General features: G+C 42.6%; 1 protein-coding gene across 4 annotated transcripts in view; it reads left to right on the forward strand.

Annotated features, from left to right (window-relative positions):
- Positions 1–4,885: 4,885 nt before the first annotated feature.
- The window catches only part of SLC25A26 (solute carrier family 25 member 26), an 81,874-nt gene continuing 71,713 nt past the window's right edge, over positions 4,886–15,046 (forward strand). For all 4 annotated transcript variants that reach the window (XM_062008672.1, XM_062008671.1, XM_062008673.1 and 1 more), the window contains exons 1-3: positions 4,886–5,064; positions 7,070–7,226; positions 9,290–9,399. In XM_062008672.1, the coding sequence (XP_061864656.1) occupies positions 5,032–5,064; positions 7,070–7,226; positions 9,290–9,399 (300 nt within the window). In that variant the 5' untranslated portion in view covers positions 4,886–5,031. The remainder of the gene's footprint in view (positions 5,065–7,069; positions 7,227–9,289; positions 9,400–15,046) is intronic.

A 15,046-nucleotide genomic window follows, 5' to 3' on the forward strand; every position in this document is an offset into this window, starting at 1 on the left:
GGAAATGCACAACTGTCTGGGCAGCTTTGGGCCATCCTGTTGCAAGCTTGTTCTTAACTTCTTAATTCTTAAGTCACTGAATAGGCCCACAAAATGAGCTGAGAACAGATGTGAGTGATCCCAGTGTCAGGCATTCAGACCGTAACCACGAATGCAGGCATAATTAAGATTTTCCTCCATTTCTCTTACATGCTAAATAGAAATGTTAGATTAACTCAGCTGTGCTGTAAGACTAACTGCAGAGAGTCTCTGGAAGGCATGTTCACATCAAAAAGGTCACTACATTGCCACTGGATCGTTATTGCACTTACTTTCCAGTAGCTAAAATGCATGTTTTCTATCTTTCCCAGACCGTCCATCTTCAATTGTCTGGGCAGCTAGTAAGGCAGAAGAAATGAGGATCATCAGGTAGTTGTACAGTTTAAGGCTTTCTATCATTCTGCAAAATCTATATGTTCATTAATCACTTTTTTTTCCTTAATGAATTTGGGGACTAGTGTTTCTGCTGCTAAGTACTCAAAGGAGTTATTAAATTTCTGGCTGTCTGGTTCCCCCATCTGTTTCCATAAAAATTTACTGCAATTAGTATTTCAGCAAAATTTCTAAAACCTGCCAGAGTTCTTAAGAACAGGGAACTTTACTACTGTAAACGTGAGGAGGAGCTTATCGTGTCTGAGTGGCAAAATATGATCTAAAATCCACATTAAACAAGCCTTCCCTGTAATTTGCAGGAGGGTTAAGGCAGAGAAAGGGAGACTAACAAAATGAGAAGTGGCTGGAAAAACTGCTTCATGTCCAGGTCCAGCTGTCCACTGCTGACTAGATATTAGGGTAATATTGAATAGGTTTTGCTTTTCTGAAGGAAGCAGCTCAACAAGTACATGCAATGGCCAAGGAAGTAGGTAGAGGTCTGCAGAGGGGGTGTGGGGTGGCAGGCAATGAGGTGGCTGCTGCAGGTTAAGTCCTGGGGATAAGAACTGGGCATGGTACTCTGCTTCCTTGTACAAAAGCCCCTGGCCACTTGGTGTCATGGAGCCTCTTGGATTTTACTGTGCTGAAGCTGTGGCCAAGAGCATTGCTGCCCTACCCCCAGCAGAAATAAACTGCAGAATATAAACCCATTCTTCTGCAAGAGCACAGCATGAGCCCTCACCTTAGTGTGTTAAAAAGGGTGGTGACAAAGCTGTCTCCTGGGAAAGGACCAATGTCACACCTTTCCAGGGATTTCAGGGAAGGCCCTTTGCTCCATACTAATCTCCCAGTTCTGCAGCTGTTTATAATAAAATGGAACAAATGAGATTTTGATGGCCAAAGGGTTATGTTTTGTTCCTAGTTTTTCAAATAACAGCCTCCCCCCGCCCCGCCACGAGGTGTTCCTGTGGTGTATCACAGCCTCTTGGGTGCCATTTGTGGCCATATCATTGAAATTCCCCCTCCAGATGGCTATTATGTACCTGGATAGTGTCAAATTAAAGGGATCCTTCAGTTTTTATTTTCACTATATTTATGCCAGGATAAATTTTTTGCAGCTGATAAATTTCCATCTGGTTTAAAGAACACTGGGACAGGCTGGGTTTCTCAGGAAGGAAGAGTTTGCAGGGTGTTGTCCGAGCTGAGGCAAAAATGACAATCCAAGAAGGGCTGACTGGCTGGAAGCGGTTGGCTCCAACGTGCCTGAATTGCACATGAGAAAGATAATGAACAGAAAGAGGAGAGAAAACTGCTTTAATAAATAAACTGGAACATGTGTGTGACTGATACCACCAGGGGCTGATGTATGCCAAGAAGTCTGTTTTTAACATCTGCTCTTCAGCAACCTTAATATGTTATGACCAGATCAATATTTCTTTTGCTGCTGGTGTCAGACATCCTCCAGCAGCTAGAGACTGGGGGAGGAAACACATGCAAACAAGCATATAGACAAGCATACATATACACAGACGTACACACAGAGGCATTTCTGTACATGTGCACTTTTATAGCAGTGGAAGAAGTAATGACAAGAAATCAATTTAAAATACTACTGAAGTAACCCTAACAAAAAGGAACCCATGAATGGCTGATATTCGTTCCCTGTGATTATAAGGTAGAGGATTGCTATGTTGTTGGCAGCTCACATCCCACTCAATGCATCCATACATGCAGTATGTTCTTTTATCACACAGTAATTAAAAGGCTTTTCATCTCTTGCCAAGGCTTTCATGGGCTGCAAAGGCTGACCAGGAAGCAGGTGAGGTGCTGTAGGGATAATGGTCATTTTTAAAAGCGCTCTTACCAGCCTGCAGCCATGGTCAGGGAAGGGCACAGAAAGCAAGGAGCAGAGAATGAAAGAGATGAAAGGACGAGCTGAACAAAAACTCGGCAGCCACCAAGCTGTTCCAGTACTGCCAGCGTCAGCACTGGCAGAGTCTGCACTGGAAGCAGCATGGACAAAACTATCTATTCTCACCACTGCTACAGGGTTTTGCACCTGCAGTACCTGGGGAAAGCACCAAGTGACTCTTCCTCAGCCCCCAAGCTCACCCTCCAGCCCCTGAGCTTCAAACACGGATGAAAATAGGCCTGGGAGAGGGTATAAGGCCATGAATGAGCTGTGAACAAGCTTGAGTGAAGGTATGGGACTACAAACATCTGTCATTTAGGTGTGGTCAGACACTTCCTTTAGCTGTGCTAGATTTTTCTGCTCAGCCCATCTTCACTTGCAGTGGAGATGTTGGAGATGTTTTCTCACAAGGAAGAAAGGACGTGAGAAAACTGTTCTTCACTTGACTTACTCTGCAAGCTCGGGAGGGGTCCACTGAAGGACTTAGCACAAAGATTAATGTTTGGCCTGCAGCATTAAGCAGAACTTGTTCAGTTAAGACAGGATAGTGGCTTGGAAGAATAGAAGGTTGTGACCTCTCTGATGCAGCAGCAGTTCTGACAGAAGGTGACAAATAAGAGTCACTGCCACAGAGTGGATATGAAAGCTTTGCACTGAACAGTGTGAAAATTGCTTGCTATGACCTCAAGAACCTTTACATCAAGAGACCTCATAGGCACACATGGGGAATAAGGTCTCATTTTAAGTGCTGTCCTCAGTGGGTTGTGTGGGGATAGCAGTAACTCTAAAAGCATGCTTCATTTACTGCAGATGTCCGACTTTTCCCTCAATACCATTCCAAAGTACCTAATTTAATGACAGACGTGGACCTGGGAACTGAGGAACTTTCAGCTTTTGTGTTTATTTAGCCACTTACCAGAGCACCAGCTGGAAACAGTAGATTTCAGGTCATTTTTATTTCTATCTAAATTAGCAGGGTACTTTCAGAAAGCCAGGTACTCTGCTGGGGGTTACTGTAATAGCTGTTCTCAGTCCAGTCTTTGTTATATTACAGCTGAAATATGTAACTGTGGCTCCTGCTTCTTCCAGGAATCAGAGTTTTCAGGAATTAATTGCTAGGATAGCAAACTGGCTTGCTTTAGGCTTCATGCCCATTGTAGGCATTGTGGGAAAAGTGGTCAGACAACCACACTGGTGACACATGTGCCAGCAATGTCAAAAAAGTCCACTTGTTTATCATGACCTGATATGAAACCAAGAAGTGATGCTCAATAAACACAACAAAGCCCAAACTAAAACAAAGTACTGTTAACCCACCAGATTATTGTAAAACGGGTAAGTCAGAACCAGAAGAACAAGGAGTTGCCTTAAAATTCAAAGAAGGTTGCACAATACAATACATTTGGGTTCTTTCTTTTTTTTCCTGCAGAGCTTTAAGCTATTCACTCAAATGAAAATGAAGACTAAATGAAATGGAGGCTACACTAACATTGCCTGCCTCTAGGGACTGAGGCAGTTTAGAAAAAAATCACAGCATTGCAGAGGAGCTGTAATAAATTTGCTGGAGTTGGCAACTCCAATTTTGATGTCAATCACTACATTACTGCTGCAGGCAGATGTCAAAAGGACAGCATGGTGCTTCCCGCCTGAAAATGCCCTTAGGAGTTTGATGAAGTGGAGCTGAGCTGCCTGAAGGCAGTTACTGTTGCTGAGAATGTGAGGCATCATTATATCCTCCACCGCTACGTCCAAAAGTCATCTCAAGTGATGCACTTGCAGCCAAGGCACTGCAACTGAAGCCTGCTGGTTCTGCTTGCACTACAGTATTCTCCAACATTCACCCCTTCTCCTTCCCCTGGAATCACTTTTCCTGTAGTTTCAAGTGCGGTTTCCTGCTGGGTGAGGATGATGTGAGGACTCTGTGTCAAAACCCTCCTAGCAACTTCTGAAACCGCTGACATTTTGAATGCCCTTTGTGGAGATGGGAAAATGCCTCGGGGAGGCACAAAACCAAAATACGAATGCGTTTCGATGGGAACGAAAAATGGTGTTTTTCCTTCCAGGGAGGCCCAACACACGTCCTGGGAGGAGGCAGGAGAGATAATCCCTTCCAGGAGGCTCTACGCATTTCCCTGCGCACCGCTCTGATCTGTTTGCCAGCCTGCACACTGGATGTCTGTGCTGCAGACAAGAGTTGAGGAGAAACCCCAAATGTTTTCATAAATATTTTCCTCTTAAAATGCCTTTTTTCCCAGTGGACGTAGGTTTGCTTTCTGAACCCAGGCGGAAGGAACGATGGTGGGCACCAGAGCAGCTCCCAGCACCACAAGGCCCGCTGGGCTCAGCCGTACCTCAGGAACAGGGCCAGCAAGGAGAGCCTTTACTCTTCCGTTTGCGGTGCGGCACGGCTGCTAGCGCGGAGCAAATCGCGGCTGAGCCTGGAATCACTTTGCCCCGTTCCGAGCCCTCGGGCTCGCCGGGCCCCGCGCTGAGGGCAGTGCCGGCACGCGCCGCCCCGCGCACGCGCCGCGGCCTTGCGCAGGCGCAGTGAGGACACGCGCCCGCCTGACCGCGGCTCAGGGGCACCAACATGGCTGCGCCCATGTGCGCGCCCGGGCACAGCTAGAGCGGCGGTTCTGTACCCGTCCCGTCGTGCGAGAAGCTGGTCTGTGTCTCGCTTTGTCGCCGCCGCGTATCGCTGCCGCTGCATGGAGCCGCGGGAGTCCTGGGCGGCCTTAGTGGTGAGTGAGCGGGCTCGGGCCTGCCTGTTGCCAAGGCGATGAGGCGGCGGCGTGAGGGCGTCCTTGGTTAATTTCCTTTTGACTTCAACAGCTGGGAGAATCACACAGAAGGGTGGGGATTGGAAGGAACCTCGAGAGCTCGTCCAGCCTAGCCTCCTGCTAAAGCAGGTTCCTGTTGATCAGGGGGCTCAGGAACGGGTTCAAGCGGTTTTGGAACCCTCTAGAGAAAGAGACTCCACACCTTCCCTGTGCCAGAGCTCCCTTTTCATGTTCAAGTAGAATAAAGAGGCTGTGACCCCGACAGCAAGGCACATGCCTGCTGATGTGCACATGGTGAGATGTGTATCTTGCTCTGCATTTCCCACCTTAAAAAGCTACTTCTCAGGGTGTGCTCTCAACATTGTCACATGCAGGGGGGACATTGAACAGGCTGCCCGGGGTAGTGGTGGAGGCCCTATCCCTGGAGATTTTCAAAAGCCATGTAGATGCGGTGCTAAGGGTCATGGTTTAGTGGTACATGTGGCAGTGCTGGGTTAACAGTTGGAATCAATGATATTACAGCTCATTTACAACCTAAAATGTTATATAAGCCTATGGTAAAGTCCACAGTCTCCGTAGCTAAGGATGACCCCAAATATCTCCAGACCTTTCTCGGTTCTGTGTGCAAAGTCATGCCTGAGGTGCCCTGGGCTAGTGTGAGGAAAGCTGCAGGCTTGCACTGCTGGGAATGTCCAGCTCCATGCCCCAAACACATCAGGGGCAGCCAGCTGCAAGGTCATAGTTCAAAGCATTTGAATCAGGTCCTGGTTTTGTTGGAACTTAGTTTAACAGTTATGTCCAACTTCTGGTAAAGGTTTTTTTTAGCGTTTCATCTTCTGATAATGCTGCTGTTGCTGAAGGGAGAGAAGGTGCATTTTAGTTCTCTTATCTAAAAGTCATTACTGTTTTCTGCAGGTGGTATAAGCACACTGGTATTGTCACCCTCTGGCAGGTGCTCAGTTAGCTGCTTCATGAATTTAAATGACATTGAAGATATGGAACTTTGAAAACTAAAGCAGTAATTAGTAACTTTTGAGGCATTTTAACAGATGGCTAGATTAAATCTGATCAATGTTATTTTGAGCTGATAAGGATTGTGATGAAAACAAGTGAAGAAAAATCAATACATGCAAAATAGCCAACTAGATTAAAAGAGTGATTAACTTATTGATTAAAACTTCAGTAGTAGATGGTCAACACCTCTCTGAATCCTCTGTTTTCTTGGGGGGGAAAAATAGAGTAACACACATGTGATTTGTTTTCACGTAGTTAATCTGTGCAGCTGTTTCTTGTGAGTTGCTCTGTACGATGAGGTAGACTTCAAATGATGTTTTCTGTTCTCAATAACAGTGCAACTAAATAATGTCTCTACATGGATTAATGCTAACTATTGGTAATTTTTTTTCCCCTTTCTTTTTTTAAATGCTTTTCTATTTGTTTCAGTTTCTTCCTCCTGTTTTTGACAAGTAATTATTTTCTACTGATCAGCTATAGCCTGGGGAAACTTTTTTTAAAACAAATAACAGTAATCCAAAAACACAGACAATGGGAAAAGCTTGAGCTTTAGTTCAAACCATTTATGTGTGTGTTGATTTTAAGAATTGCTTTGGATGAAAATATTCTCCTTTTCTTTATGACTTGGAAATTATCTTCATTTATTGTGCTTTGTAGTGGATTAGTAGTAGTGCACTGTTTTGTTTGTGCTATTCAAAACACTGAGATTATTTTCAAAATACTTCAAAAAAAGTTTACAAGTTGTAATATCTGTTACTTACTTTCTTGTTGAAGCTTCCTTGTTATAGCCATAGAAGTTGGTGAGGTCTGTGTGAGACTATCAGTTTATAATTTGGCCTCAGAGAGGATATGGTCAGCAGTGCTTTGGCTGAGGCACACCTGAGTTACATAAGCATCACAGCTTCACCCCTCTGAATATTAATGCATTTTTCTCTGTGGCTTTGTCTTGAAGGCTGGTGGAGTTGCTGGTGTCTGTGTTGACTTGATCCTTTTTCCCCTGGATACTGTAAAAACAAGACTGCAGAGTCCTCAAGGATTTAGGAAGGCTGGTGGTTTTCATGGCATCTATGCTGGTGTTCCTTCCACTGCTATAGGATCCTTTCCTAATGGTAATTGTTCTTTGGATTCATTGTCTTCTTGAAGTAGGAATTTATGTACTGTAGGACATTAATGTCTATGGCTTCCTTTCCTGCAGGTGAGATTCTGTGAATCCATGTCCAGCTGTGAAGAGCAGTTTCTAGAATTGTATGGTATTGAGCAAACTTTTTGAGCAGGGCTGGAATCATAAAATCATAGAATGGTGGGAGTTGGAAGGGAACTCTAGAGATCATCTAGTCCAAACCCCTGCTAAAGCAGGTCCACCTAGATCAGATCACACAGGAACACATCCAGGTGGGTTTGGAAACCTCTGGAGAAGGAGACTCCGTGCTCTCACCCCTATAAAGAAGTTTTTCCTTAAGTGGAACTTTTTGTGTTCCATTTTATGTCTGTTACCGCTAGTCCTGTCACTGGACACTACAGTAAAAAAGGTATTGTCCCATCCTCTTGACATACACCTTTTAAATACTTGTGTTAACAAGATCCCCCCTTAGTCTTCTCCAGGCTAAACAGCCCCGAGTCCTGCAGCCTTTCTTCATAGGAGAGATGTTCCAGTCACTTGATTGTCTTGGCACTGCACTGGACCCTCTCTAGAAGTTCCCTGTCTCTCTTGAGCTGGAGAGCCCAGAACTGGACACAAATGAAGGAATGAAGGCTGCTGCATGTTTACTCTGAAAAGCAACCCTTACTCCCTGGAAACATTCCTGGATATAAGCCTACTCTTGCTTATGGGGGCACCCCAAATCATTTCCACATGCCAAAGTGTGCTGGGGTCTTGCTTGCCCTGGGTACTTTTGATGTGACCCATTCTTTCATGGCATTGGAAACAAATCAAAATTCCAAGCACTTGAGCACTGGAGGTCTTTGAGCTGATTGCCCTGGGAATGCTATTCCCATCTTTTCTCCCTGGTAATGACTACAACATTTTAAGTGAGAAGCCATAAGGAATACTTGTGAAACTGAAGCTTTAAAGAAGTAAATGCTGTAGTCCCTGCAGAGAAAAGGCATCTAAAATTCCTAATGCCTTTGTCCATTTTGTCTTTGCAGGGAGAGATTAAAAAAAGCAGCAAGGTATGCTGTCAGTAATAAATGTTAGGAGAACTTTGCTGACAAATCCACTGACACCTTCAGATGTTTGATGTCCTTCATAAGATGATATATAAAAAAAATCAGTGCTTTATCTTGTTTGCTTTGTTATCTCCTTTTGAGGTGATAAGCATCTTTTGATTAGCAGAAGGCAATTCACGTAGCCCTTCTTTACAATTAAAATCTGTTCCCCCGCAAGACATGTCAGGTTTTTTCAGCGTTTACATCTTCGAGATCTGAACTGTGGTTTTTATCTTTCCAACGTATGACTGAGAAGTGAAATTATCTTTAGGAGAAGGAGTATCCCTTAAGGTGCAAGTGCCTTTGTAGTTGACTGTTGCAGTGCATAAACACAGCTCATGGTGCTGTGCTCACTTGAGTTTTGTGTGTTTCTTGTTCACTGGATAGAACATCTACAAGTCCTTCAGGACTTGGAAGGTTTTTTGTTTTGTGGTACTAAGGTGCAAAATATTAAACTGACAATAGCTAGGAAGAAGTTACTAATTGCTTCCCTGCTTGCTTGCATGAAGTACCTTGATGATTGGGGGGATTTTTTTCTTTTCTTTTCAATTAATCAACTAATTAGTTTTTTTTGAGGGTTTTCTCAAAGAAAGATCATTCATCCAATTCAGCTCAATGACCTCCTTTTTAGTCTTCCTGTCTATAAATATGGAAGGTGCCATTTTTTCCAAAACATACTGAACATTCAGGACTAGCACATCTCTCCTTATCTCAATCCTAATACTAAGTATGGCCTGAAGTCCTGACACTTTTGATAGTAATGAGAAGTTTGCCACTGATAGCCAGGAGCATTAACTTCTGAAGAAATTATCCCATGGTTTGTGTTGATACTTTTACACCGTTTTGAGGTTAAAAATATCCTGTTTTCAGATACAGTTGCAGAATAATAGGTGACAAAATCTACCCCCATGGTTTTTGTGCTAGTTCTGTGATGGAGGAAATGACTGCATGTATTCTTGAATTTCAGCTGCTGCTTTTTTTATCACCTATGAGAATGTGAAATCCATGTTGCACCAAGGCTCTACATCATACTTGACTCCAGCAACACACATGGTGGCTGCCTCCCTTGGGGAAGTGGTAAGAAAGTTCTGTTGTATGTCTGTGGGATGAGGGGAAATAATTTCATTATGAAAAATCAGGTTTGGGGTCTTGTCTTAATTTTCTGAATGTTGACCATCTTTATGACAGTTCTTACAAAAATATTACTTGTTATTTAATGGACTGTTGGCACTTGGAAGGATTCTTTGCAACCTGATCTAGGTGAACCTGCTTCTGCAGTGGGGGTGGACTAGATGATCTCTAAAGGTCCTTTCCAACCCCCACCATTCTATGATTCTATGAAATGAACGCTTTGCACCAGGTGCCTCACTATTAGAGCAGCATAGCCTAGCTACTTCCCAGCAGGAAGAAGGTCAGCTCCTCCTGCTCTCTGTGGGTTTAGCTTGGATTCTCCAGTAACTTTTTTTCTTCTGTGGAAATGTTGCTAATTACATTGAATGGGGCTTAGCCAGGGAACTTCATTTATCATACCAAGCACATGAAGATAGGTGAATACAGCCTCTACTAACCATTCCGGTAGTAGTAGATAGGTGGTGATAGATAGGTAGCAGTAGATGGGTGGGATGTGTTTGTGTTGCTGCCTCAGGTGGATTCTTTTTGATGTTGATTAAAGCCTGTGCTGTCAGGTTATGGCTTCTAACTTAAGGCAATGCTTATAACTAATTTCCATATAAATTCTCTAAAAAGAGCTGTTAAAAATCAGCAAGAGGTTCTTCACCACTATGGCAACACATAGCCCTTCAATTCCTTGTTTGCCTGGTATCTCATGGAACAGCAGATCCAAGAGGTGTTGAGGTACCAGTGCTCTTATGTTTAGAATCCACTGGAAAAAAAATGGTCTTTTCTTTCACGAATGGGTTATGTATAGTATGCTTCCTTTGCCTCTGAGGATTCTGTGAGAAAACTTGTCCTGGTTTAGGTCCACCTAGGAACAAAGTGCCACGATGAGCCATAAGCACCAAGGGCCTTCGTAACGCACTAAGGACAAGAGTGCTCAGTTGCTGCTTGTGGTCCCAGGCAAAACGGGCAAAACCACTTAACTTGGGGAGGGAAATAGAAATTAATTTAATCAAGCACCACCCAAAACCATAAAACCCGAAAACATAACAATCAGAAAACACCACAGAGTGATACACAGCCTTGGTAATCTAGGGCCAGGGAAATATATAGTGATAGCCATTGAAATGGCAATCTGATTTTATGGTATGAAAACTGTGATGTTGTCACAGCCATTTTTCAGCTAAGATTCTGCTGTTTGTTAGCTTTTCTTCTCCTCTTGGTGTGATGGGAGAAGTAAGCTGTAAAATAATTGAGATAGGGATTTAGAGACTTGCTACAACAAACCTGTAATAAAAACAGCACAAAGCAAGATCTTCTCACATTTGTTATATATAAAGTCTTAGCCAATCCATAGAAATATGTAAACTATTCCAAATTGCAACAGAGTGAAAGTTATAATTATGGTTTTATTGATCAGTCATTAAGCTTTAATCAGGCCATAACCAGTGGGACTGTTATTTTGTCAGTAATTTTTTAATACGTACTTTTCCTCCTTTGTACACTTGAATAATTGCCATGATAGCAATTGCTTTTAAATGTGAAAGAATAAGTCAGAGACTCGGTCGTGTTAGGGTTCCCAAGGTGTCTCTGCATTTCCAGACTCTTTTTACAAAATGGAGGAACTGAGATTTGGAGCAAGAAACTGCTGTTGGATTTCTAGGTTTGTGACTCCTTCATGGCTCTCTTCTTGTGTGTGGATAAAATGTATGAGCTAAGTTTAAATATATTGATGCTGACTAATCTGTATTTTGAATATAACCCAGTAAAAATAAAATAGGTACAGAGGAAAAAGTGGAAAGGTTGCTTTGATACAGGTTAAAATATAGGGGAGAAATAGGTCAAATGAGAGTTCTTGGATTTTACAACAGCCACTCTTCTATATTGTTTACAGCCTATGTAAGTTCATGGGAAACACAATCCTCTGGGACTGGTTTGGACCAATTCCCCAGTTCCAGGCTAGGAGGCAAAAACACAAGCAGTAAAAAGGCAGTGGCTGGAGCATGTTTGTTTTCCTTCTAGGCAAGAGGAATATAGAAAGCTAATCTCATCTCCCAGAGTGAGATAAAGAAAAGTACATACAAAATCTGACCCTGTTAAACATAATTATTTTTTCCTCTAACTGAATCTTGCTGTATAGGGACTCTGAATATCCCATAGTACAAGAAAAATTACTTACAAGGATACAGCCAAAACTCTAGAGGGCAGATATATGGTGTATCATCTCTTCTCATCAAGGAAGAAAGAGGCTGAAGAATACATGAATTACCAAGGGGGGGAAAACCCTCATTATGCCACTTGTGTAACTGAAATTTGGAGGTAGGAAACATGCTTGCTGCATCCAGGATTTTGGAATTTTTCATCTTGACTCTGCATTGCCCTGTATGTTTAGTCTGCCTGTATCTTTACAGTGAACTGCCAAATGTGCTTGGAAAACATGATATCATAGGGAGTGGAAAGGAAAACCAGATGTTCTAAAATTCTACTTTTAATATTCTAGGGCAGCATAAGTAACTCTGAGAAGGAGCAGTGTTTTTAACCTCCTAGTGCCCCTGTTAAATACTAACCAGGTGCATCTTGCAGAGCCAGAGTTAATAGTACAGCTCCAGATGGGTTTGTACAGAATTTTTAATGTCAATATGACAATGTATACGATTCTTCATCAAACTTTCTTCTACTTAGCAATCCCTCACTGGGCCTTCCCCACCAGCCTCCTGCAAACCTGGTTTTATAAGAAGAGTTTAGGATAGTCCCAGTTTGCCTGATGAGCTTTCCTTCATGAATGCCAAAAGGGTTGGATTCAGCAGTTAAATTAACATCCTGCTGGCTTTTCCATGGAGGTGAGAATCAAGTCGTTTGGATCGTGTTCTAGAGAAGCTAACTGACAACAGCCTTTTCCATCTAATGTTTAGATATTGTTATGGTTACAGTCTGAGCTTTACAAGGTATTTAGTGATCTTTTATTTTTCATTGGCTATTTGGTGACTTAGTCTTTTTTTTTTTTCCCTACTCTGTAGGAAATCAAGCTACCTTGACTTTCAGCTTACTTGCAAAAGAAAGTATAGGGGAGGACAGAGGACTAGGATGGGAGGTGTATGTCCTTTTCTTTTGGCAGCTAGTGATAATGGCCATTCTTTCTAAGTAGACTAACAGTTGAAACTACCAAGCTGCTTTTGTCCTTGTATAAGGTTCCAGACTACTTTAGGATTAGAGTGGTGGAGTTGTGTCGATACTGTGCAATGTATCCCCAAGGCTGCCAGATCCCAGGTTATTGCAGTGAAGTGGTGATTCTACAGAGTATGCCATAGCATTAGACAAAGTAACTCAGAACCTGAAGGCCTGGTCATATTAGTGGCACTGTGCCTGCATTCATTTGTTCTGCTAATTTTTTTCAGTTGATACAGCCATGATACTTTAGGTTCCTCATCTGGCTTCTTTTCATTCTGCTTTAGTGTCTCTGCACTGTGATCCATTGGCTATGTGTCAATGCTGGACAAGTTGTCATGGGTCTAGAAAAGTTTCTGATCTAGGTGTAAGAATGTTAAAACGTGGGCTACCTACTGTGCTTCAGAGGAGCAGGAACCTCGTAGGAAAAGACAGAAGCCTCAGCTGTGTTCTGAGGCAGCTCTGAATTATTAGGTAGGGACTGCTCCCTTGGAAGGTGATAGGCTTGGCTGTCCTCAGCAAGAAGGATTTTGGCATAATGTCACATTTTTTTCCAAAATTAAAAATAAGAGTGATTGTTCAATCTATTTGAATTGAAATGTCCAAAAATGTGTCCATTCAGTGGGGAGAGGGGATTTGTGTGGCTCCATGGGGCACGGGGAGGACAGGTATTTCAAGGTGAAATTCCAAGCTCACTCGTGTATTCCAATGTGTTCCACTTAAGATATTTTTGTGGTAAGAGCAAAGTGTGTGGTTCATTTGTGATTAGCATCTGACCCTCAGAATTAATAACTTGAGAATTTTTTATCTGCTGTTGGGTTGTATCAAATAGGAAAGATTCTTAATGCAGGAATTATCTTTCTGGGAAATTCAGCTAGCTTTGTCTACTAGTCCTGACTTGAATCTTGGAAGAAGCATGCCCAGATGCAAGCAGGTTTACAGTATACAAATCAAAATTCTGTAGAATGACATTTTGAGTGTAATTTAAATAAAGAAGTGTGTGTTTTGTTTTATGCTTTCTCTTTTTTTATTTCCAGAAAAAAAACCCCAACATTTGAGACATGATAGACACTATCATGTTTTCTGTTCCTGTCCACAAATCAGCCCCTTTCTCCCTCTGCCCTGCCAGTATCATTTGAAGCGGTTAACTATAGCTTCAGTTTAGTACAACAGTGTATTGGTATGAATTCCATGAGAGTAGTTGGCTAGGTCAGACAGGAAAGTTGCTATTAATGCCCATTCTGGGGAAAAGGCAGAAGCATGAGTCAGACAAATCCAGAGAGTAATATCATGAAAGAATCTTCAGCAGGATAATTGTCAGGGCTTTACAGTGTTGTAAGCCCTAGAAGATCAGCTTGCAGGAGCTCAGTCTAACAGGGATGAGCAGCTGCTCACATCAGACACAAAGTTAAAATTTTAGCTATTGTATTTTGGAAGATGTGGCTTTTCAGTTCAACAGGCTACTTGGACAATTTAGGGCACATTGCTTCTAAATCAACAAACATCTGCTGCAACAAAGAAGTGATTTAGTACTCATTGTGTCTGGACTTTGGGCTAATGGGTTCTGAACTAATAAATGGGCCAAACTGTTTAAAAACAAAAAGGCACTTTTTCTGCTTTGCTTCCTATGTCTTGTCAACAATTTATGGCTGGCAGGCTAGTATTCAAAGTAGTATCCAAAGTCTGTCAGTCAAAGTTTGGTGGGACCTCTTCCACAGTGCTGAGGCATTTTTTGCTGTTTTCATTGACGCTCATTACGTTAGGTGTGACTGTGTCTTTTGTGCTGTGCATCTCTGGATGCGTACAGGCATTGAGAAGGGGAACGTGCTGACCCTGGCGAGATGAGCAGTGATGGGGAGTGCAGCAATGTGGGTGGTCTCTTGAATTAACCACGGTGGATTTGGAAATATTCATAAATTAATCTAGGTGGGGTCAGGTCTGAAATACAGATGCTGTAGGATTTTTGCCAAATGTATATGCAAGAGTGTAGCTGAACAGTGGTTGGAAGAGGATGTGAAGGTTGAGAGTGCTGCCTTTAAGAGCTAGCGGAGAAGGAACATAGAGCAGATGGAAACTCAGAGCTGCAGCTGAAAAGTGTTTGTAAATAAAGATGAATGGAGGCATGAATCCACAAGTGCTGCCAATAAATTCATCATACAATTAAAGGCTGAAACAGCAAATTAAGAACTGTCGAAAACCTAACCAATCACCCAGGCTGATTTTCTCTTGTGTGCTCTGTGTTAACTGCATGTATGGCTTCTGCTCCATTGGCTGCCCTTCCTAGATAGCTTGGTGTTATCAACTCAGTTCAGGGCTGAGAGACGTGCCACTTTAGAGTAAAGGGTAGAAGCTTGTAGACTATGATCTCTTTTCTTTCAATCCTAGGGCTGATAGTCATCTGAGTTAGAAATATTTGTAGCTCTAAGTCTCTATAGAGGAAAGC

The sequence above is a fragment of the Colius striatus genome, chromosome 15 (assembly GCF_028858725.1).
Source record: "Colius striatus isolate bColStr4 chromosome 15, bColStr4.1.hap1, whole genome shotgun sequence".
Classification (NCBI taxonomy): Eukaryota; Metazoa; Chordata; class Aves; order Coliiformes; family Coliidae; genus Colius; species Colius striatus.